The sequence below is a fragment of the Anomaloglossus baeobatrachus genome, chromosome 1 (assembly GCF_048569485.1).
Source record: "Anomaloglossus baeobatrachus isolate aAnoBae1 chromosome 1, aAnoBae1.hap1, whole genome shotgun sequence".
Lineage (NCBI taxonomy): Eukaryota > Metazoa > Chordata > Amphibia > Anura > Aromobatidae > Anomaloglossus > Anomaloglossus baeobatrachus.
In genome coordinates this window covers 735,857,011-735,882,358 of record NC_134353.1, presented here as the reverse complement: position 1 = coordinate 735,882,358, position 25,348 = coordinate 735,857,011, and the positions used below count along the sequence as shown (strand labels likewise).

General features: G+C 43.0%; 1 protein-coding gene across 1 annotated transcript in view; it reads left to right on the top strand.

Annotated features, from left to right (window-relative positions):
- AACS (acetoacetyl-CoA synthetase) overlaps nucleotides 1-25,348 on the top strand; it is a 154,447-nt gene that overhangs the window by 44,674 nt on the left and 84,425 nt on the right. The window contains exons 5-6 of the mRNA XM_075322439.1: nucleotides 2,266-2,363; nucleotides 25,189-25,303. Of these exons, the coding sequence (XP_075178554.1) occupies nucleotides 2,266-2,363; nucleotides 25,189-25,303 (213 nt within the window). The remainder of the gene's footprint in view (nucleotides 1-2,265; nucleotides 2,364-25,188; nucleotides 25,304-25,348) is intronic.

Here is a 25,348-nt window from a genome sequence, read left to right as displayed (position 1 = left end):
GAGAAAAGGTATTTAAGGTGGCCACTTGCAAGTTGTTCTCCTATTTGAATCTCCTATGAAGAGTGGCATCATGGCCTCCTCAAAACAACTCTCAAATGATCTGAAAACAAAGATTATTCAACATAGTTGTTCAGGGGAAGGATACAAAAAGTTGTCTCAGAGATTTAAACTGTCAGTTTCCACTGTGAGGAACATAGTAAGGAAATGTAAGAACACAGGTACAGTTCATGTTAAGCCCAGAAGTGGCAGGCCAAGAAAAATATCAGAAAGGCAGAGAAGAAGAATGGTGAGAACAGTCAAGGACAATCCACAGACCACCTCCAAAGACCTGCAGCTTCATCTTGCTGCAGATGGTGTCAATGTGCATCGGTCAACAATACAGCGCACTTTGCACAAGGAGATGCTGTATGGGAGAGTGATGCGAAAGAAGTAGTTTCTGCAAGCACGCCATAAACAGAGTCGCCTGAGGTATGCAAAAGCACATTTGGACAAGCCAGTTACATTTTGGAAGAAGGTCCTGTGGATTGATGAAACAAAGATTGAGTTGTTTGGTCATACAAAAAGGCGTTATGCATGGAGGCAAAAAAACACGGCATTCCAAGAAAAGCACTTGCTACCCACAGTAAAATTTGGTGGAGGTTCCATCATGCTTTGGGGCTGTGTGGCCAATGCCGGCACCGGGAATCTTGTTAAAGTTGAGGGTCGCATGGATTCAACTCAGTATCAGCAGATTCTTGACAATAATGTGCAAGAATCAGTGACGAAGTTGAAGTTACGCAGGGGATGGATATTTCAGCAAGACAATGATTCAATACACCGCTCCAGATCTACTCAGGCATTCATGCAGAGGAACAATTACAATGTTCTGGAATGGCCATCCCAGTCCCCAGACCTGAATATCATTGAAAATCTGTGGGATGATTTGAAGCGTGCAGTCCATGCTCGGCGTCCATCAAACTTATCTGAACTGGAATTGTTTTGTAAACAGGAATGGTCAAATAAACCTTCATCCAGGATCCAGGAACTCATTAAAAGCTACAGGAAGCGACTAGAGGCTGTGATTTTTGCAAGAGGAGGATCTACAAAATATTAATGTCACTTTTATGTTGAGGTGCCCATACTTTTGCACCGGTCAAATTTTGTTTAAATGCGGATTGCACATTTTTTGTTAGTACAATAAACCTAATTTCAATCCAGAAATATTACTGAGTCCATCAGTTATTAGATATATGAAACTGAAATAGCTGTTGCAAAAACCCAAATTGTTATAAAGAAAAAAGGTTAACATTAATAGGGGTGCCCAAACTTTTTCATATGACTGTATGACCTTGTCCTATTCAGAGAATGTGACGTCAGCGGCACCGCTCACCTCCTGATGTGGAACAGAGTGGATCCAAACAACCCCTTTAAGCTGCTTTATGTATTATAATTGAGTATATCAATTCAAGGGAACCTGTCACCAGAATTTTTGCTATTAAACTAAAAGAATCCTCTTCTGCAGCTCCTGGGCTGCATTCTATAAAGGTTCATCTTGCTACTGGCCCCCCTTTCAGACCTAAATAACAACTTTATAAAATATTACCTTTTGCTATGGTAATAAGGTTTGCTGGCGGGCTGTATTTCGTCCGTTATTCCCCCTCCTGCCACTGTTCGCCATTCCCCAGTGCTCCTGAAGTCTCTTGCATGCGCAGTGGCACTATCTCAGGTCTGAGCACTGTTTTAAAATCGCGAACGCTGGTGATGTTATTGCGCAGGCGCGAGATTATGGGCGGCGCTGTGAATGTCATCACCAGTGTCATCCAAGTACCCGCCCATAATCTCGTGCCCGCGCTTTTACGTCTGCCTCTACCGTTAAGCGCTAGTCCCGTGATAGTGCCACTGCGCATGAGCAAAATTTCAGGAGCACTGTGGAACATGAGGGCGGCGGCCTCATCTATGTAATTGAACACTGGGAGATGGCGAACAGCGGTAGGAGGGGGGATAACGGAGGAAATACAGCCCGCCCACCGGGCCAGCAAACCTCATTACAGTAGAAAAAGGTAATATTTTATAAAGTTGTTATTTAGGTCTGAAAGGGGGCACAGTAGCAAGATGAACCTTTATAGAATGCAGCCCAGGAGCTGCAGAAGGGGATTCTTTTAGTTTAATAGCGAAAATTCTGGTGACAGGTTCCCTTTAAGTAGTCAGGGGAACCTAAAATACGTATCTTTGTTATTGTTCATGTACAGTTAAAGTAAAACCTTTTTTTTTTTTTTTTCTCTTTAGGCTACCTTCCAAACTGCATACAGACAGTGGAAGCAATGCTGGCTGCTGCAAGTATTGGGGCCATTTGGAGTGCCACATCCCCAGATTTTGGAGTAAATGTGAGTTATGTGATTCGTTTAAAGGGGTTGTCCAGCATAGAAATATATGTATTGGGCATGCATAGTTTATTAGGCTGAAGTGCTCACGTGACTAGAGAAGCGCTTCATGGAATGTTTTTCTGTGCACATGACTGCTGCAGACAATCACAGACTGCATTAATTGTGTTGATTTCAAAGTGGAGCATACATAGTAATTGTAGACCGGAATCGACCTCTATTTTCTTTGCTGCAGATTGAGCAGTGCTCATAACTCTGAGCCCTGTATAACTCCGCCCACACCAATGATTGGCAGCTTTTTGGGTACACTGTACATTGACAAAAAGCTGCTAATGAGTGGTGGGTGCTTGGTTACACAGAGCAGGTGATTAGTCCTGTAGTTATAATAAACACTTTATTTTGATGAAACAGCAACAAGCCGCCCAGTAAATGACCCATTACTAGAATTCAGGGTTCTGCCCTTATATCATGCTGTTCTCAGATTACATAGCAAAAACCTGCTTGTAGATTCTCTTGAAAACCATCCAGGCTTAAGAAAAAGCGAAAAAAGGTATTTCAATGCTAGATGACCCATTTTACTTTTTAGAAGTTTTGATTGCAATAAAATCCATGATTGTACATTCCCTTGTAATAAATGAATGGGGGACTGTAGCCCTTCCAACATGTTTGATTTAGCAAATTCTTGAAGACTCCATGAAGTAGCATTACTCCTCTGAGAACTCTGCATTGTGCCAATCCTCCGCCAGTCAGTGCTGACACTATAGGGGCAAACCGTGCAGTATTGGAATCTTATTGCCTAGCTGTTAAGGGTGGTTTAAACGCTGTGACATCGCTAGCGATAGCACCCGCCCCCGTCGCTCGTCCGACATTTGGTGATCGCTGCCGTAGCGAACATTATGGCTACGGCAGCGTCACGCACATACCTGGTCAGCGTCGTCGCTGTGACCGCCGAACAATCCCTCCCTCAGGGGGGAGGTGCGTTCGGCGTCATAGCGACGTCACTGCGACATCACTAAGCGGCCGGCTAATAGAAGCGGAGGGGCGGAGATGAGCGGGACAAACATCTCGGCCACCTCCTTCCTTCCTCATTGCCGGTGGACGCAGGTAAGGAGATGTTCGTCGCTCCCGCGGTGTCACACATAGCGATGTGTGGTGCTGCAATAATGACGAACATTGTACTGGCAGCAGCAACGACATTAAGGAAATGAGCGACGTGTCAACGATCATTGTTTTTGAACAATTTTGCGATCGTTGATCGTCGCTCCTTGGTGTCACACGCTGCGATGTCGCTACCGGCGCCGGATGTGCGTCACTAATGACGTGACCCCGACGATATATAGTTACCGATGTCGCAGCGTGTAATGCACCCTTTAGTCTATCACTAAACTTCTAGGAGTAACTGTACATTCTAAGAAAATGCCAGCATGGGTGCAATGCTACTTAATTCTCTTGTCTGTGTCAGTTATAAGTATAATATCAGGTAGAACATATGGGGGTGTATGAATTTTTCAAATGTGACACTTTGGTTAGTGTTGACTATTGCGTAATATTGGCTTATGTACATAATAATCACAGCTTTGCAAGAAATGACTTTACTGAACCCTGTGAATAAGCCTTTAGTGAAAAATAAAGCCACTTTGTAATTTAACTCCATTAACCAGTTCAAGCCCAGGCCATTTTGTCCTGTTCCTGACCACGCACGTGTTCTGTTTTTTTTTTAGTACAAATATATTAATAACATTAAAATATTTTCTCATTCATTTATTAAAGTTATTTTTTTTTTTATATGCAACCTCAAAGCATCACTCAAAAAGAAATTAAATTGTGTTATTTCTGTAACGAGTATTTTTGTATATGGGATATGGGTTTTTATTCAATGGAGACAGAGCTATAAACAATGTTATAACATTTAAATACGTTTTATAGATTGCTGGTTTCCCTTGTAACTGGGAATGCTATATTAATCCCAGCTACAGGGGAAATTCATTCTCCTATTTGAACTTCTGAGCTGACCTGCGTCTGTTTCTAGCACCATGGGATCACATGATCACTGTGTCTGGAGAAGGCAACTGAGGCTATGTGCGCACGTTGCGTACTAGCCCTGCAGAAATTTCTGCAGCGATCTGAAGAGCACACGTGCGCTTCAAATCGCTGCAGAAAATGTCCGTAGAAAAAAAAAAAAAAGCCGATTCCATGCGCTCTGCCTGCAGCCCCTGCCATAGACAGTGCAGGAGCTGCCGGCAAAGCGCACGGAAGAAGTGACATGTCACTTCTTGAACGCAGCGCTTCGGGCAGCAGCCGAAGCGCTGTGCTCTAAGACGCCACGTGCGCACGGCCCCTGCACAATCTCCATAGATTATGCAGGGGACGCAGGACGCATGCAGTTACGCTGCGCTACAAAGCGCAGCGTAACTGCATGAATTACGCACACGTGCGCACATAGCCTGACACTGCTTCCTCTTGTTCAGCACTTTGTATACAGCAATTGCGAAGACAGAGATTGTAATAAACCACCTCTGCCTTCTCTATGGGGAGTCTGATTATGTCTGATAAGGCGGCTTCCTGAATAAACAGCTGCACGTTCTTTGTTCAGATGCTTAAGGTACTGTCACACATAACGAGATCGCTAGCGAGATTGCAGCTGAGTCACCGTTTTGGTGACACAGTAGCGATCCCATTAGCTATCTCGTTGTGTGACACCAGCGATCAGGCCCCTGCTGTGAGATCTCTAGTCGTTGCTGAATGGTCCAGGTCATTTTCTTCAAAGGCGATGTCCTGCTGGGCAGGACACATCGCTGTGTTTGACACTGTGTGACAGGGTCACAGTGACTGCTGAGATCGTTATACAGGTCGCTACTGCTACTGCGACCTGTATTGTTCCTGCATCGCTGGTAAGATCTGACTGTGTGATATCTCACCTGCGACCTCCCAGCGACTTACCTGCGATCCCTATCAGGTCGCATCGTTTTCGGGATCGCTGGTAAGTCGTTGTGTGTGACTGGGCCTTTACTCTGCAATGAGGTTTTAGAATATCACTGCAGAGTAAAATGTGGACTACCTATCTATCAGCAGGATTTTTCCACTTAATATGAGAGAAGCATAATGTAGAGACAGTGACCCTGATTCCAGCGATATGTCACTCACTGGGCTGCTTGCTGCATATAAATCACTGTTTTATCTGCCAGGTCTCTAAATGCTGAGCTCTGTATAACCTCACCCCCAGCATTGATTGAGCGCTTTCTTCCTGTGCAGTGTACACAGAAAGCCACAAATCATGGAATGGCGGGGTTATTCAGAGCTTAGCATTACAACAACTAGTGGATCTGCAGCAGAGAAAACAGTGATTTTATCAATACTTCAGCAAGCAGCCCAGTAAGTGATACACAGGAATCAGGTTCTCTGTCTCTATATTATGAAAAAAACCTGGTAACAGAATTCCTTTAATCACCCGTCTGGAAAATTTTGAAGGTGCTTTTACAGCCAGGATGTCATTCTGTGTCAATGAAGCTCATAGTAGTCTACAGGAAGCTGAACATGTGCAAATTAGGGAAGAGCACTGCTCCGGAAAATGGGGAGTGCAGACTCCACCAGGAACAGAAGGGCATCCTAGATGTGAAAGCACTTCCAGAAGTTAAAAGGATTTTTGTATCCCACAAATGGCACTATGTTTTTAATTCAAATAAGTTAAAGTACCGTATATACTCGAGTATAAGCCGAGGCGCCTAATTCTACAACAAGAAACCGGGAAACCGTATTGACTCGAGTATAAGCCTAGGGAGGGAAATGCAGCAGCTACTGGGAAGTTTCAAAAATAAAAATAGATCCCAATAAAATGTATTGTGCCCCATCCTTGTCCCCCATTGTAGTAATGTGCCCATCCTTGTCCCCCTTTTGTAGTAATGTGCCCCGTCCTTCTCCCCCCTCCCCTTATTGTAATATGCCCATCCTTATGCCCCTTCCTTGTGCCCCTTCCTTGGGCCCTGCAGTAATGTCCCCTGTAGTAATGTCCTCCTACTGGTCCCCTTCTTGTCCTCTATTATGAAAAAAAAATATTCTCACCTCTCCTCCGTTCCGGTGACCTCAGCTGCTTCTTGTAGACCCCCCCGTGATCGCGTCCAATGCACGGGGCTGCTGTCTGCCGTCATGTCTTTACTGCAGTTGAATGCTTCACAGTGGTGGTGGTGCACCAAAGAATTCAACTGCTGTAAAGCGCTGACGGCAGCAGTGGCCCCGTGTACAAGACGCTATCACGGAGGTGACTATGCCTGCGGTCTGCAAGAGGCACCCCTTGATGATCAAGTCCTGTGCACGGAGCCACCGCTGCTGTCAGCACTTTACAGCAGTTGAATGCTTTGCACACCGCTGCTGCCGTAAAGCATTCAACTGCTGTAAAGCCACGATGGCAGCCTGCAGCGGTGTCTCCGTGCACGGGATGCAATCTTCTAGGGGTGCCTCTTGCAGACTACAGGCATAGACCCCTCAGTGATAGCGTCTAATACACAGGGCCTCCGCTGCCGTCAGCGCTTTACAGCAGTTGATTGCTTTACTGCAACACCGCATTCAACTGCAGTAAAGACATGATGGCAGACAGCAGCCCCGTGTATCGGACGCTATCACGGAGGGGTCTACAAGGAGCAGCTGAGGCACCGCGGGAACGGAGGAGAGGTGAGAATATGAGAATCATATTTTTTTTGTGGGACCCTGAGCCGAGTATAAGCTGAGGGGGTCATTTTCAGCTTAAAAAAAATGGGCTGAAAAACTCGGCTTATTCTCGAGTATATACGGTAGTTTAATTTTTTAAAAGGCATTTTATAGGGTAACAAAGAAAAAAAACAAAAAACAAATTGAAGGATTCAGCTCACCCATTACAAGTCCATATTCAGTGGTCAGTGCATGGGCAGATAGCAGGCCGGCTCCTGGGTGAAGATTCTTTAAGGTTCAAATTAGGTTTTTGTCCAGCACCATCCAATATATATCTTCAATCCACGAAAAACGTTTTCATTTTAAAAATGTATATTTTTATTGTGCATATTTAAAAAATTTGTATCCTTTAAAAACACATGTCCATCCGTTCTTACGCGTTTCAAGCTCCTAGGAGCTCTTACTCATAGCCTATGAGTAAGAGCTGCTAGGAGCTTGAAACGCGTAAGAACGGATGGACATGTGTTTTTAAAGGATACAAATTTTTTAAATATGCACAATAAAAATATAATTTTTAAAATGAAAAAGTTTTTCGTGGATTGAAGATATATATTGGGCGGTGCTGGACAAAAACCTAACTTTATAGGGTAGTGAGGTTCACAAGTTGTGTATTTTTGCGTGAATAAATAAGATTTCAACAAATCCGATTCCTATATATTCCGCATATTGACTTGCAGTCCGGATTCTTAAATCTGCAGGCTGTCAATTGTTTGCAGATTCAGCTCAAATGTTACCATTATTTAAAAAATCAGAAATGCCACGTGTGAACTTTGCATTAAAGTTCTCGTACTGTATTTTTAGCTGCTCAACCTGGCGTTTGCAGGAGGCTCTTTTGGCACCCCTTCATTTTCTCACTCCTCATCTGTACAGTGTAAGCATTGTGTGCTCTTTAAACAGAGGTGTGACTATATGGTCAGGATGTGCGAACGCAGCCAGAGTCAATATATTACAGGTACTCTGGGTGTAATCTTTGTTTTTTCCTCTATGTGCTACAGTTTCATGAACAAGAATATACGTATAAAGCTATTATTATTTATTATTATAGCGCCATTTATTCCATGGCGCTTTACATGTGAAAGGGGTATACATACTAGGGACAAGTACAATAATCATAAACACTACATGGGTAAGGATACAAAAAACACAAAAAAACTGAGCTGTAACAAAGGTTCAATAAACATGCAACATTGCAAGCATGTGAATTGCAGCCTCAAGACTAGAAAAAAACCAAGGAGAAAAATTGTAGGAAAAATACCCTGACTATAAATAAATAAATTGCAAGTGCTTAATAACAGGGTACTTAGTATATACATTTTTGCAAAAAGGTAAGAAGCTGTCTCACCTCGTCACGGTGTACCCATCTGAGACAGTCCCTAACCTACTAAAGTTAAAAACATATTCTGTACCTGACTTGTGTCATGTCCAAAACTTCAATATGAATGGTAAAGTGGTCAGCTGGGTCCCAGATTAAATACACAGCAAAAAGTGAGACGCAGGTAATTGTTCAGCCTCAGTATCAGGAGGGCTGCACCCCCAACTTGCATTAGAGCAAGATAACAGACAAAAAACACAAAAAAACTGAGCTGTAACAAAGGTTCAATAAACATGCAACATTGCAAGCATGTGAATTGCAGCCTCAAGACTAGAAAAAAACCAAGGAGAAAAATTGTAGGAAAAATACCCTGACTATAAATAAATAAATAAATAAATTGCAAGTGCTTAATAACAGGGTACTTAGTATATGCATTTTTGCAAAAAGGTAAGAAGCTGTCTCACCTCGTCACGGTGTACCCATCTGAGACAGTCCCTAACCTACTAAAGTTAAAAACATATTCTGTACCTGACTTGTGTCATGTCCAAAACTTCAATATGAATGGTAAAGTGGTCAGCTGGGTCCCAGATTAAATACACAGCAAAAAGTGAGACGCAGGTAATTGTTCAGCCTCAGTATCAGGAGGGCTGCACCCCCAACTTGCATTAGAGCAAGATAACAGACAAAAAACACAAAAAAACTGAGCTGTAACAAAGGTTCAATAAACATGCAACATTGCAAGCATGTGAATTGCAGCCTCAAGACTAGAAAAAACCAAGGAGAAAAATTGTAGGAAAAATACCCTGACTATAAATAAATAAATTGCAAGTGCTTAATAACAGGGTACTTAGTATATACATTTTTGCAAAAAGGTAAGAAGCTGTCTCACCTCGTCACGGTGTACCCATCTGAGACAGTCCCTAACCTACTAAAGTTAAAAACATATTCTGTACCTGACTTGTGTCATGTCCAAAACTTCAATATGAATGGTAAAGTGGTCAGCTGGGTCCCAGATTAAATACACAGCAAAAAGTGAGACGCAGGTAATTGTTCAGCCTCAGTATCAGGAGGGCTGCACCCCCAACTTGCATTAGAGCAAGATAACAGACAAAAACACAAAAAAACTGAGCTGTAACAAAGGTTCAATAAACATGCAACATTGCAAGCATGTGAATTGCAGCCTCAAGACTAGAAAAAAAACAAGGAGAAAAATTGTAGGAAAAATACCCTGACTATAAATAAATAAATTGCAAGTGCTTAATAACAGGGTACTTAGTATATACATTTTTGCAAAAAGGTAAGAAGCTGTCTCACCTCGTCACGGTGTACCCATCTGAGACAGTCCCTAACCTACTAAAGTTAAAAACATATTCTGTACCTGACTTGTGTCATGTCCAAAACTTCAATATGAATGGTAAAGTGGTCAGCTGGGTCCCAGATTAAATACACAGCAAAAAGTGAGACGCAGGTAATTGTTCAGCCTCAGTATCAGGAGGGCTGCACCCCCAACTTGCATTAGAGCAAGATAACAGACAAAAAACACAAAAAAACTGAGCTGTAACAAAGGTTCAATAAACATGCAACATTGCAAGCATGTGAATTGCAGCCTCAAGACTAGAAAAAAACCAAGGAGAAAAATTGTAGGAAAAATACCCTGACTATAAATAAATAAATAAATAAATTGCAAGTGCTTAATAACAGGGTACTTAGTATATACAAATGCAAGTTCATATTGAAGTTTTGGACATGACACAAGTCAGGTACAGAATATGTTTTTAACTTTAGTAGGTTAGGGACTGTCTCAGATGGGTACACCGTGACGAGGTGAGACAGCTTCTTACCTTTTTGCAAAAATGTATATACTAAGTACCCTGTTATTAAGCACTTGCAATTTATTTATTTATAGTCAGGGTATTTTTCCTACAATTTTTCTCCTTGGTTTTTTTCTAGTCTTGAGGCTGCAATTCACATGCTTGCAATGTTGCATGTTTATTGAACCTTTGTTACAGCTCAGTTTTTTTGTGTTTTTTGTCTGTTATCTTGCTCTAATGCAAGTTGGGGGTGCAGCCCTCCTGATACTGAGGCTGAACAATTACCTGCGTCTCACTTTTTGCTGTGTATTTAATCTGGGACCCAGCTGACCACTTTACCATTCATATTGAAGTTTTGGACATGACACAAGTCAGGTACAGAATATGTTTTTAACTTTAGTAGGTTAGGGACTGTCTCAGATGGGTACACCGTGACGAGGTGAGACAGCTTCTTACCTTTTTGCAAAAATGTATATACTAAGTACCCTGTTATTAAGCACTTGCAATTTATTTATTTATAGTCAGGGTATTTTTCCTACAATTTTTCTCCTTGGTTTTTTTCTAGTCTTGAGGCTGCAATTCACATGCTTGCAATGTTGCATGTTTATTGAACCTTTGTTACAGCTCAGTTTTTTTGTGTTTTTTGTCTGTTATCTTGCTCTAATGCAAGTTGGGGGTGCAGCCCTCCTGATACTGAGGCTGAACAATTACCTGCGTCTCACTTTTTGCTGTGTATTTAATCTGGGACCCAGCTGACCACTTTACCATTCATATTGAAGTTTTGGACATGACACAAGTCAGGTACAGAATATGTTTTTAACTTTAGTAGGTTAGGGACTGTCTCAGATGGGTACACCGTGACGAGGTGAGACAGCTTCTTACCTTTTTGCAAAAATGTATATACTAAGTACCCTGTTATTAAGCACTTGCAATTTATTTATTTATAGTCAGGGTATTTTTCCTACAATTTTTCTCCTTGGTTTTTTTCTAGTCTTGAGGCTGCAATTCACATGCTTGCAATGTTGCATGTTTATTGAACCTTTGTTACAGCTCAGTTTTTTTGTGTTTTTTGTCTGTTATCTTGCTCTAATGCAAGTTGGGGGTGCAGCCCTCCTGATACTGAGGCTGAACAATTACCTGCGTCTCACTTTTTGCTGTGTATTTAATCTGGGACCCAGCTGACCACTTTACCATTCATATTGAAGTTTTGGACATGACACAAGTCAGGTACAGAATATGTTTTTAACTTTAGTAGGTTAGGGACTGTCTCAGATGGGTACACCGTGACGAGGTGAGACAGCTTCTTACCTTTTTGCAAAAATGTATATACTAAGTACCCTGTTATTAAGCACTTGCAATTTATTTATTTATAGTCAGGGTATTTTTCCTACAATTTTTCTCCTTGGTTTTTTTTTATGGGTAAGGATACAGTAGGTGACGGTAGAGATGGTCGTGTGGCGCTATATCAGACTGAGGGTTACTGCAGGTTGTAGGCTTATCGGAAGAGGTGGGTCTTCAGGTTCCTTTTGAAGCTTGTCAAGGTAGGCGAGAGTCTGATATGTTGTGTCAGAGCATTCCAGAGTATGGGGGAGGCACTCGAGAAATCTTGGATGCGATGGTGGGAAGAGGAGATGAGAGGGGAGTAGAGAAGGAGATCTTGTGAGGATAGAAGGTTACGTGCAGGTAAGTAGCGGGAGACTAGGTCACAGATGAGACAGGTTGTGGATGACTTTGTAGGTCATGGTTAGGGTTTTGAACTGGAGTCATTGGGCAATAGGAAGCCAGTGAAGGGATTGGCAGAGAGGAGAGGTCGGGGAGTAGCGAGTGGAGAGGTGGATTAGTCGGGCAGCATAGTTTATAATAGATTGTAGGGGTGCGAGCCTGTTAGTAGGGAGGCAGCAGAGCAGGAGGTTGCAATAATCCAGACGGAAGATAACAAGTTCAGTGCCCATTGGTAATGTGATTTCTTTATTGCTTCCTTGGGGAACAGCGGAAACCATGGATGTATGGTGCTACCACTAGAAAGTGACACTAGGTAAAAAAAGTTAGCTCCTCGTTATCAGTGTACACCCACCAACTGGCAAAAAACGAAATCACTTTTAGCTTGGTGTCAGTAGGAGGCAGGCACAGGGCTGCATAAGCCCTGTTATACATTCAATTTGTAGTGTTTTATTAAGGATATCCCTTTTCTTTCAGATACAGCTTGTGATTGGCAACGGAGTGTAACGCTCACTTTGCTCTGTCTTTAGGTGGGATGACAAAGTGTGGTGTTTCATCACTACTGTTAACTCTCTTATTTGTCCGGCAGGACTCTAACCTCCCTTAACACATAAAGAGTGTTTGGATCAACAGATGGAACCAGTACCTTTCAGCCATCCAACAGGCAACGCTCAATATGTCTGTTGTCTATCTTCCACCTCAAGCCTGTGAAGTGAATTCTGGGACCTTCAGGACAGGTATTTCCTTTTCTCTAGGTCCCAACAGACAGTGGGGGCTCCGGATTTAAAAAAAAAAAAAAAAAAAATTAAAGAGAAAAAAGGATATAGAAGAGGGTCGGATGAAATAGGAATGTTTTAATTTAGTCAGATGTAATCTCCCTTAAGGATCTTTCAGCAGGCACATCAAGTCCCTGGCTAAATCAGCCTTTGAGGCCGCGAGATCGGCCCTTTTGTTCTTCATTCCCCTCCACGTGGGTTTCCAAGTTGGTTTCAACATGGGCCAAGCTTCTCTGACAGGGCATCCTTTCTGACACCTCTCTTTCCAAATGAGCAGATCTGGCAGACCAAATAGCTCACCCAGGGAAGTACCTCTTGTCCGCTTCTCTACTTGTCTAGATGCAGCTACCTTCTCCACTCTCGCCGCCGGCAACATCATTACGATCCGTAGAGTCTTGTGGCTGAAAGCATGGAACGTGGATTTGGCCTTTTAGAAGTCCCTTACCAGTCCTACCTGGTAAGGGACTTGTAGAAGGCCTTCTCACAACTATTCGGAACAAGATCGGACAAGATCATCTTGGACGACATAAGACGGAAAAGCCCTTCACTTCCACAGGTGAGACGCAGTCTCCAGTTCCGTTTCTTTCACCAATTTCCAACCGGGAATTACAATCGGCGAGACTGGTCTCCAGCCCGTCAAAAAAGTAAGAGACCCTCTTTCAAGCTGACTCCTTCTTGGCGTCCATGAGGCCAAAAGAGCCAGTCCTCTAGATCAAGGTTCAACAGATTATCCTCCTCGTGATGGGGCATACCCTCCTGGGAATCTTCCCAGATTGGGCGGCCACCTCCTATTTTTCTGGGATGAGTGACTTTCGGGTTGTTGACGATGCTTTGGGTCCAAGATGTCATCTCCTTCGGCTACAAAATAGAATTTTCCACCCTACCTCACTCTCGTTTTTTCCAGTCATGCCCACCATAGAACCCCTCTTTCATGCCTGGCTACTTCAGGGCTATTGATTCACTCCATATTTCAGCATCATCATTCTTGTCCCTCCTCAAGAACGTTTTTTCAGGTTTTTATTCAAAACTAGCTGTGGTCCCAAAGAATAATCACTCTGCTTGCCCCATTCTGGACCTCAAGTTCTTGAACCTGCGTCACTTTAGGATGGCATTCCTTCGGTCCGATATAGCCTTCATGGAGCCCGAGGAGTTTTTCTGCTCAGTGAACATCCAAGATACCGATCTACATATTCCCATTTTTCTGACTCATCCAAGATTCTCTGCTTTGCAGTGCAGGAATTCATTTCCAGTTCACAACACTCCCCTTCAGTCTTGCCACAGTGCCCAGGGTTTTCATGAAGATGATGGCAGCTGTCATGGCCATTCTTCCTACCACTGGAATACTGGTCATTTCCTATCTGGATGACATTTTAATCAACACTGCTTCCTGCTTGGAATGCCTCAAGAGCCTTCAAATTACTTTGGACACTCTTCACCATCTCGGTTGGATCGTCAGCAAGTTGAAGTCGTCTCTAATCCCATCCTGGCCCAGCCCTTAATTTTCCTGGGTATGATGTTCGACACCGCACATTTTCTACCCAATTTGTACTCTCAAACACTCCTCTTCTTCCTTGTTTCGTTTTTGCATGAGTGTCCTACTCAAGATGGTAGTCGCAAATGAGGCAGTCCTATTTGCACAGTTTCACACTCGTCTACTTCTGCTCTTTCTCCTATCAAGGTGGGACAAATCGACTTCTTCCCTTGACCAGCCTCTCTCACTTTCTCCCCAGGTCATGAATACCCCGAATTGGAGGAGGCACTCCCCTTTCATTTGTCAGGAAGATCATTTCTGCTGATATGTGGAAAGATCATTATGACGGATGTCAGCCTCCAAGGTTGGGAAGCAATCTTACAGGATTTCACGGTCCAGGGTCAATTGAATGTTCATGAAGCACCTCTTCCCATTAACATACTCAGGGCTATCTTGTTGGCTGTCCTTGTCTGAAAGGATATCCAACAATGCCACGGCTGTGGTATACATCAACAATCATTGCAGCAATCTAAGTCAGGCAGTGATGTCAGAGGTCTCCTGGATTCTGTCTTTGGCTGAAATGAATGGTCCGGCAATTTCAGCAGTACACATCCTCAGAGTGAACAATTGGGTTGCTGACTTCCTCAGCCGCAAAAGCCTTGCCGCAGGTGAGTAGTCCCTAAGTCTGTCAGTCTTCAACCAGATCTGTTTCAGATGTGGAACTCCTGATGTTAAATTGATGACTTCGAGGTTGAACCATAAGGTTCCACACTTTGTATTCCCTGGCGATTGGCTCTGACACTCTGGTGATTTCCTGGTCACTGTTCTCCTTTCTTACCTTTTTCCTTCATTATCTTTGATCCCCAAGCTGATCAGGAAGATCAAACGAGAAGGAGTGCATGTTATACTCATGGCCCCAGACTGGCCCAGAAGACCCTGTTATGTGGAGATCATCAACTTTCTCACTTACGTCAGGTGGAAGCTTCCAGATATTCTCTCGCAGGGCCCTCTCTTCTACCAGAATTCTCAGTCACTCAATTTAATGGCATGGTTGTTGAAGCTGCAATATTAAGGTCCACTGGCTTCTGCGAACAAGTCATTCAGACAATGATAAAAGCAAGAAAGCCTTTTTCTTCTCATTTACCATAATACATGGAAAGCCTTTTTTCATTGGTCCTATGCCAACCAGACCACCCCCATGATTTTTTGCTTACCCTCCCTTTTGGCCTTCCTGCAGTCAGGTATTGAAGCTGGCTACTCTTAGTTCTCTCAAGAATCAAGTTTCAGAGCTTTTCATTATCTTTCAGAAACATCTGGTGTCTCGTCCTCCGCTCAAGACATCAAGACCTTCCTTCAGGAAATCGTTCATTCTGTTCCTCCTAATCGGCCCCCAGTAGAACTCTGGGACCTCAACCTTGTTCTGGCTGTTCTTCAGAACTCTCCATTCGAGTCCTTACAAGAAGTCTCTCTATCCTTTTTCTTTCCTGGAAGGTTGCCTTTCTTGTAATTTTCAACTCTATCAGGCGAGTATCCAAACTCGCGGCTCTTTCTTGCCATTCTCCTTACCTGGTGTCCGATTCTGTTTTTTCTTCTGAAGGTGGTTTACTCTTTTCACCTTAATGAAGGCATTGTACTACCTTCGTTTTGTCCATCTTCCTCTCATCCTCGGGAGAGGTCACTAAACAAGCTATATCTCATGAGAGCACTATGTTTCTTCCTCTCCAGGATGGGTCCTTTCAGATGTGCGGATTCTCTATCATGATCTCAGATGATCATTAGAGGCCTTCCTGCCTCCAAAGCCACCATTGCTATCAAGATCCGGATTGCCATCCTTGAAGCTTATCAGATAAAAGACAGAACATGCCCACTCAGGATCATGGCTGCACCCCACTTGTGCAGTGGGGGCCTCCTGGGCCGTCTGTCACCAGGCATCCATCTTGCAGCTCTGTAAAGCTGCTTCCTAGTCATCCATTCATACCTTTGTTAAGTTCTACAGGGTTCACACCTACGCTTCATCAGATGCGAACTTTGGTAGAAGGGTTCTGCAAACCGCAGTGGGACGACCTCAGGCCTGAGGGTTTTTTCTTCTGCTCACCCTTGATACTGCTTTAAAACATCCCATGGTTTCCTCTATTTCCCAATGAAGCGATAAAGAAAAGATTTTGGGTACTCACCATAAATTCTTTCTTGGAACTTTCATTGGGGACACAGCAATCACCCTTGTGTATAGTTTGATATTTCTATTATGTTGGGTTTCTGCAATATGTTCTTACTTTACTGTTGCTTCTCCTACTGCTTGCTCAATATTTGATTAAGCTTCATGCCAGTTGCTGGGTGTATACTGCTGGGAAGAGCTTACTTTTTTTGCATAGTGTCAGCCTCCTAGTTGCAGCAGCTTGCACCCAAAGTTTCCTGTGTCTCCCAATGGAGGCTTTTAGTTATTTAACCCTTATTTTAGGAGTAAAGATCTTTTTTTTTTTTTTTTTTAATAAGTACATCAAAATAATTGAAGCAACTGATATACAGAAAAAAAGTGTCATGAGATCTTTATCAATTAAACTTTTTCCCCAGTTAGCTATAAGGGTAAGTGCACCGGATGTCTTTTTAAGGAGAATTCCACTTGAAGCGCTTAGTAAAGGTTATAAAGAATAAACATATATTTACAGCAAGTCGGTTTGACATTTTGACCCTTTTTTAATTTCTTGAAAGCACCATTCCAACGTTTTTTGGCTTTTTTTTTCAGCTGTGGAGTGGTGCTTTAAATCTAAGTTACCTGCCCCTGGTCTTATACTCATCCTCCGGGGTCTTCACTATTTTTTTTATTGTTGCACCGGTCACGCGGCTCCATCTTATGACCATAACTTCTCACTGGTCAGAAGTTACGTCACAAGCTCCCAATGCATTTCTATAAGAGCGATTATTGAGGCTCTCATAGACTTGTATTGAGTTGTGACCTCTGGCATGCTCCATGAAACACTGGAGCTGCTGGACAGTCAAAATCACAGGAGCCGGACCAGAGCAGTACCGATAACAGATGGAGACACCAAAGGGAAGACTGGGAGCAGGGCACTAAGGGGATGCTGAATTGGTTCTTTAACTGCTTCAGGCTTCAAAACCCATGAAGAGGCTAAAATAAGGGACCTGTCCATTCTTCCACTATTTTATGTAGAAAATTAGCACAAAAAACCCACCAACAAGTGGTGTTGCCGTTACATAAACGATAAAAAAAAACATGAAACTTGGTCTGCAATGTACGGACCAGCCATGGTGCCCCTGACCTGATCTTGTCAGCCTCACAGACATGAGGCTGATGATATCGGGTCAGGAGACCAACAGCAGCAAGTCCATACATCACTGTGATTAACAGAACAAAATAAGATGTCTGTGAAACAAGGTCCCAGTGGGGCTTTCAGAAATTCATGTGCTTGCCGTCAACTCAGCCCATACAGGTGAAGGTGTGAATATACCCTCATACTCCAAATACCCAAATCCCTTTTCTTGCAAGCTATAGATTGAGCCTGAAGAACAATACCTTTATCCATAGTTGGAGCTCCCTCTCTTCTGGGATGTAATCTCCTTGCGTGCCCCTGTACAGCCATCTGGATTATCTTCTCGCCTGCATTTCTTGATTTTGCCACCAGAGAGCAGTAGCACCTTAGTCTCCTTCTTGTTCCTGACATGAGATCTCATCACTTCACATAATCTCTTAGAAATATTTTACTTGCGGAGAGGTGTAGGAAAGTGTTAACCTTATTTCCACATTTTCATATGTTGTAAATGTTCGCTTGTTCTGCAATTCTCACTTCATTAAAAATCAATCTCTTCCCATAATTCTTCATTGCCGGCCAGTCACTTGTACTCGTCTTGGGGTTATTGCACTAAATCATCTGTTAGACCACAATGACACAGTAATGCACCATCCCGGGAACGCTTCTGACTCATTTCTGACTGTATAATTTTGTGTTCTCTTGGCGTCATCGCACTTAATTTAACCATTGTCTTTTCTGAGTGCTCTACTCCAGATACTTGATTGGCACCAGAAGGGCTCTTCAGGAACACTGCCGCCTGGGCGAGGGTTAGAAACCAGCAATTTGGTGGCATCGTCTATGTATTCTAAGCATGCATTTCAGGGTGATTACATAAAGATTTGCTTAGCTGAGCGTCTTCTGTATCTGAAATGCTTTCCAACGTTAAAGTACCACTTCATCGTATTTATTTTACTTTAGCATTGGTTAGGGATTTGTTTTATATATATTCCATTTGTATAGTATATTACTTAAAGAGGTTTTCCCATGAATAAGGACAAATTTTATCACTATATCTTGGAGTTATAATAAGTTCCACAATTGGATGCGTTAAAAAGAGAAAAATGTCCCTGTGCGGAGATAATCTTCTATATGTGCCCCTGCTATGTACTGTGTAATGTCCGTGTCTGACCGTACAGGGACATGGTCTGATCCTACAACATCTCCTGTCTAATGAATGAAGCAAAAGAGTATACAGACAGAAGAGCATGGGATCGCAGGTGCAGTTCTCTGTGAAGTAAAACATTTCCATGTCTTGTATTAAAAAGAGAAAAATGTTCCAGTGCTGAGATAATGTTATATATGTTTCCCTGTTATGTACTGTGTAATGGCTGTGTCTGACCGTACAGGGACATGGTCTGATCATACCACATCTCCTGTCTAATGAATGAAGCAAAAGAGTATACAGACAGTACAGCATGGGATCGCAGGTGCAGTTCTCTGTGAAGTAAAACATTTCCATGTCTTGTGTTAAAAATGTTCCTGTGCTGAAATAATCTTATAAATGTGCCATGGCTATGCACTGTGTAATGGCCGTGTCTGACTGTATGGGGACATGGTCTGAATGTACCACAGCTCCTTGCCAGGAAAGGAATCAAAAGATAATATACAGATAGGACAGCATGGAATCTCTTTCTGCGACACAAAAAATATTTCCATGCCTGTTTAAAAACCATATTTTACCTCACAGAAAGAATCAGCTGTGCTGCCATGCAGCCCTGTTTGTTTATTCTTTTGATTCCCTCCCTGGCCAGGGGGTGTGGTATGTTCAGACTATGTCCCTGTACGGTCAGACACGGCCATTACACAGTACACAGCAGGGCAACATTGAACATTTATAAGATTATCTCAGCCCATAAACATTATTTTTAACACATCTGATTGTGGAACATATTTTTATTCCATGATCTAGTAATTAAAATGTATTTTGTTCGTTATGCGGCTCTCATAGACTTGCATTAGGAGAGGACGTAACAATCTTCAGCATGAGCCGGCAAGTCAGAGTTGTAATCACAAAATGCCAAAGATGCTGGAAATGGCTGAAGGTGAAGACTGGTAAGTATATTAATGCACTAAGTGTACATCTAACCAATGATGACATCTTCCCATCTGCAATCATGTGTCAAGTCTATCAATATTGGAACTTTTGCATTTTCATTCTTTGTTATTAGTTTTGATAAGGTTTTTTTTTATGTGAGTAAGAACGCTCACTTCTGATCGATGGTCAATGTAAACATGACTGCAATCACCCGCTCGTAGTCTTATAACAACTTTTAAGTGATATATAAGATAATCTCTGTAGGAAACCATCTTCTTTTGTAAACTGATGTACTGCCTGCAATAAGCAAACTACATCGGGAAGACTGATAGTTCGGACTCCATAGTTTGCAGCAGTTTAGAAAATGTTGTCGGCTGCGCTATTACACATTGCTAAAAACTGTGTCTCTGATGGAGTTAAGCGGGCTTTACACGCTGCGATCTCGCTAGCGAGATTGCAAGCGATCGTACCCGCCCCCGTCGGTTGTGCGACACGGGCAAATCGCTGCCTGTGCCGCACAAGCTCACTTATCCCCGTCACACGGACTTACCTGCCCTGCGACGTCGCTCTGGCCGGCGAACCGCCTCCTTTCTAAGGGGGCGGTTCGTGCGACGTCACAGCGACGTCACACAGCAGCCGTCCAATAGAAGCGGAGGGGCGGCGATGAGCGAGACGTAACATCCCGCCCACCTCCTTCCTTCCGCATTGCCGGTGAAGGCAGGTAAGGAGATGTTTGTCGCTCCTGCAGTGTCACACACAGCGATGTGTACTGCCACAGGAACGAGAAACAACATCGATAATAAGCAGAAAACAATTTTTTGTTTCAGGACGACCTCTCCACGGCAAACGATTTTGACTGCTTTTACGATCGTTTTAAGGTCGCTCATAAGTGTCACACACTGAAATATCGTTAATGATGCCGGATGTGTGTCTCAAACAACGTGACCCTGACTATAATTCATTAACGATATCGTAGCGTGTAAAGCCTGCTTTAAACCTGATAGTGGCCAATGAGCCGTCCCCAGGGGTGTACGAGCCTCTGACCTATATGATGGGAGCCTTCCCAGTATTTAGCACAAAGGACTAAGTGAAATATAATGTAACATAGCATTATTGGTGACTAGCATTTCACATGTTTTGGGTATGAGGTGCGTAGTGTGGTTGGCATTTTCTGACCATGCAGGGATATAGAGAACGTATTGGCCATACGAAAACTCAATAACGCAAAATAAAAGACAACAGTAAGCTTCCATTTTTGTCAAACTAATCAAAATTTCCGGTTTATGAAATGAAAACCTAAATGATGAGCTGAATTGCTAATTCGAACATAATTTGCACCCTAGAGCAAGACATAGGCTCCTTGTCTGGGCAGGACCACAAGTCCCATCCAGACTAGTATGAAGCAGGACCGCTCATACATCCCACAATGCTGTGGCCAGTACAAGCACGACGCCACCTAATGGCAGAAGCCTTATGAAAGGATTCAGGCACACACCTAACACTAGGATTAATGAAGTGACAAGGATTTGCGCAAGTCTAGATACACAGAAGATCTGAGGTTGGTTCTCCTAGATGTTTGGAACAACCATCCTACCAAGTCCCTTCAAAATCTGTGTACAAGTACCCCCATAAGAATTGATGCTCTTTTAAAGGCAAACTGTGGTCACCCCAAATATTGATTTCGATTTTATTTTTGGTCACTGTTTATTTCATCTTAATCTTTGAAAATCCACTGGATAAATCAGTTTGCTGTTAATTTATGTAAGTTACTAGACCCTCTTCAAGGGTCAGATGTCTGGTTTTATTTTGGTCTTTGATAAGTGGCACCAGATAAATATGGCAGCCTCTCATCTATCCTGTATTAAAGGGTATCTGTCGCCAGGTTTTAGCCACCTAAACTGAGAGAAGCATAACGTTGGGGTAGAGACCCTGATTCCAGTGATGTGTCACTTACTGGGCTGCTTAGTGTAGTTTTGATAATATCACTGATTAGTCAGCAGTAGATTATCATTGGATGACTACTTGGACAGCTGCCAGGTAGTCCAGCATATTCATGAGCTCTGTATAACTGCTGAATTTGCAGCAGAGAAAACACTGATTTTATCAAAATGACAGGAAACAGCTCTGCAAGTGACACATCGCTGGAATTAGGGTCTCTGTCTCTATATTTTGCTGCTCTCAGATGGGGGAGCAAAAACCTGTTGACAAATTCCCTTTAAAAAGACTAACATGTAATGCAGTCATTTAGACCTGATTCATTACATCATGCTTATCTGTCTCTATATCTTGCGCGTTTTGTAACTGAGCGCATGTCTTCTAGTGAAACGTGACATAAGCAGCGTGTGTTTTATAAGGAAAGTATTTTTATACGTGCTACCTAGCAGCGCTGATGTGTAAATGATGGTTCATTTTCTGTGTGCGTTGCTGCAGCAGGATGATAAGATGCTATTTGTGGCTGTGGACGAGTGGTGACATAGCCATGAATGATGTTGGCACAGAATGTAATAAAGGGGCTGTCTGCAGTGATGTTTTATTGATGGGGCTAATGCATCTCTATGTATTGGAGCTGAGCCGGAACATTTCATATTCTCTCTATAAGATGGACAGAACATTGAGGATATGTTTTCACTTGTAGAAATTTCTGCAATATATTCTCAATTGGTAAAGTCTTCTCCGTTCATCTGAGCAGTGTTTCTCCAGCAAGCACATGGATTCCTGCAAGCCGCATTCGGATGAATAGGACGGTTGCTGAATTTTTGGAACAACTTTTCCTCTGTTGAAGAAACCTATTGAAGGGTTTATTCACAAAACTTGAATTTACTGCCTGAAATCAATAGTCCAAGTGGATATAAAAGAAACGATAATATGTTATTGGAGAAACCTGTTTTTTTTTCTCCAATTATGAGCCACTTCTTCTCATTACTGCCTCCTGAAACTCTCTATCTACTCTTAAAAACTGCTAAAATCCATCTAGAGAGACAAGACTGGCTTTCAGCTACTTGAGGGATCAGGTTGCATACAGCCTGTTGAGTGCTGGATGCAAAGAGACGCAGAGATGCAGCTGCTGCTTTCTAGTAAGTGTTGCATCTCACCACAGAGCTGGATTAATGCCTACAACACTCAGTAATGCTATATGACGTCCTCCTTCGTGCTGATGCTTCTGAGCATGTGCTGCAGCGAGATGAAGTGCCTAAATCTCTTTTTCTATGTATATTGTGTATGGAAGACATCATAGTAACTAGTCTCCATCCACTAGCTCAGAGATGACTGTAAATGCAGAGGGGAAAACCGGAGATAAATGCAGAATACAAGTCCTATAGTGTGTTACTGCCCATATACTTCTATATGACTGGTTACTTTGAAAACTCCCTGAGCAACATATTTTGAGGAAAATTGTCAGCAGGTTTTGTTTGAGGACAACATGATGTAGGGGTTAGAACATTGAATTCAGCAATGTATGAGGCTGTTGTTTACTTATAATGAAGGCTTTATTACTAGAACATTATTATTTCCTTTACGTATTTTGACGCACCTGCTTGACTGACCTTGCCCCCTCCTCTGATAAGCAGCTCACTGTCAATATACCATGTACACGGAAAGCTTGGTATGGATGTTTTTATCTCTCTGAGCTCTACTACATGTTAAATCTAAAAACTCTGTGTCACGCCTACTGCACCCAGTTAACTGATACATCATAGTATCCAGGGTTTCTTTTCCTAAATTATGCTGCTCTCTGATGAGGTAGCAAAAACCTGGTGATTCCCTTTAACAGACTTGTGAATTAATCAGAGGGAGAGAAGCCAACCTGGGGCTCCATTGGATTACTTAGCGTTATATACCCCTCCATTTAACACTCTATTGTCTTTGAAACGAAAAGACATTCATGGTGGCAGTCATGCTGCTATTCTCTGATTCATGCTGCCTGTGGTTTGGGCTTCACATATCTGATAACAAATTCCCTTTAACACTAGAAGTCCCAGAAATTTCAAGCTCCCCTCTGAAGTCCCGAAAGGGGGTCAAATGACCCTTAAGGCCCCGTCACACTAAGCAACATCGCTAGCAACATCGCTGCTAACGAACAACTTTTGTGACGTTGCTAGCGATGTTGCTGTGTGTGACATCCAGCAACAACCTGGCCCCTGCTGTGAGGTCGTTGGTTGTTGCTGAATGTCCTGGGCCATTTTTTAGTTGTTGCTGTCCCGCTGTGAAGCACAGATCGCTGTGTGTGACAGCGAGACAGCAACAACTAAATGTGCAGGCAGCAGGAGCCGGCTTCTGCGGACACTGGTAACCACGGTAAACATCGGGTAACCAAGAAGACCTGTCCTTGGTTACCCGATATTTACCTTCGTTACCAGCCTCCTCCGCTCTCACTGTCAGTGCCGGCTCCTGCTTCTTGCACATGTAGCTGCAGCACACATCGGGTAATTAACCCGATGTGTGCTGTAACTAGGAGAGCAAGGAGCCAGCGCTAAGCGGTGTGCGCTGCTCCCTGCTCTCTGCACGTGTAGCTGCGTGCGCTGGTAACCAAGGTAAATATCGGGTTGGTTACCCGATATTTACCTTAGTTACCAAGCGCAGCATCTTCCACGCGGCTCTGGGGGCTGGTCATTGGTTGCTGGTGAGCTCACCAGCAACTCGTGTAGCCACGCTCCAACGATCCCTGCCAGGTCAGGTTGCTGGTGGGATCGCTGGAGCGTCGCAGTGTGACATCTCACCAGCAACCTCCTAGCAACTTACCAGCGATCCCTATCAGGTTTGATCGTTGTTGGGATCGCTGGTAAGTTGTTTAGTGTGACTGGACCTTTAGTCCAAACTGAATAGAACTAACTAGAAACTAAATGGCTAAACTCAATGGAAAACAACAACCTCCTGTGGTGCGACAGTAATGGCCTTAATTACAGAACAAAAGACTGTGATTATAGGTTGTTAGCTAAAATCCTTCAGGTCATTCGACCCGTCTCTAGGTTCCAAAGGTAGAAATGTTAAATGACCCCTCTCTTGGACTTCTAGTGTTAATGATCTAATAGATGCTTGTACATCTACAAAATGGTTGCTAGTGTTCCAGTCAAGGATGCCGATACTTGTCTCTAGGGCACGTCTACGTCTACTAAGCCCCAAATGGAAACCTCATTTTTTACATTGAAAACGTAGAAAAGCGGCCCTGCTGAAGCGAGTCTGTGGCCCATTAGGGGCTGGAGAGCTCCAACATCTAATAAGCTGTGGTGTTTGTGTCAGTAAAATGTGGTCAGAACAGGTAATTATCCAGTGACGGTGAATGGAAAAACTGCAAGCAAAGATCTGGTAAAAATATGAACAATTGGTACCCAAGGTCTACTAACAGCAGAAAAATCCAAAGGTTTCTTCCAAAGTTGTTTGCATCTGATTGTTTTTTTATAAATGGTGTAAATTCAGGATAAGGGTTAAAATAATATACTCATTCATTCCCTTGACACTCCCATTTTTTTGTTGGTCTTTCAGCAATAGCATCACATCCAGCATTTACTGGATCACTACAGCCAATCAATCCCATCCCTGATGCTTGCATATATGGCTGGTGTCGGCTGAGGCCAGTGATTGACTGCAGCGGTCATCTGGACAATGGATGTCATGGGATTGGTGCACAACTGGCTGCTGATAGCCGCGTCTTTTTTTAAAGCTGCAAACTTACAAGTGTCTTTTTTTCTCTCTTTAGGGCGTGCTGGACAGGTTTTCTCAGATTCAGCCCAAGTTAATCTTCTCTGTGGAGGCCGTAGTTTATAACGGGAAGGAACATGGGCATTTGGAGAAGCTTCAGAGCGTAGTGAAAGGTAAAGTATTGGCTGGCAACCATTTATATGTATCCGTTTACTGTA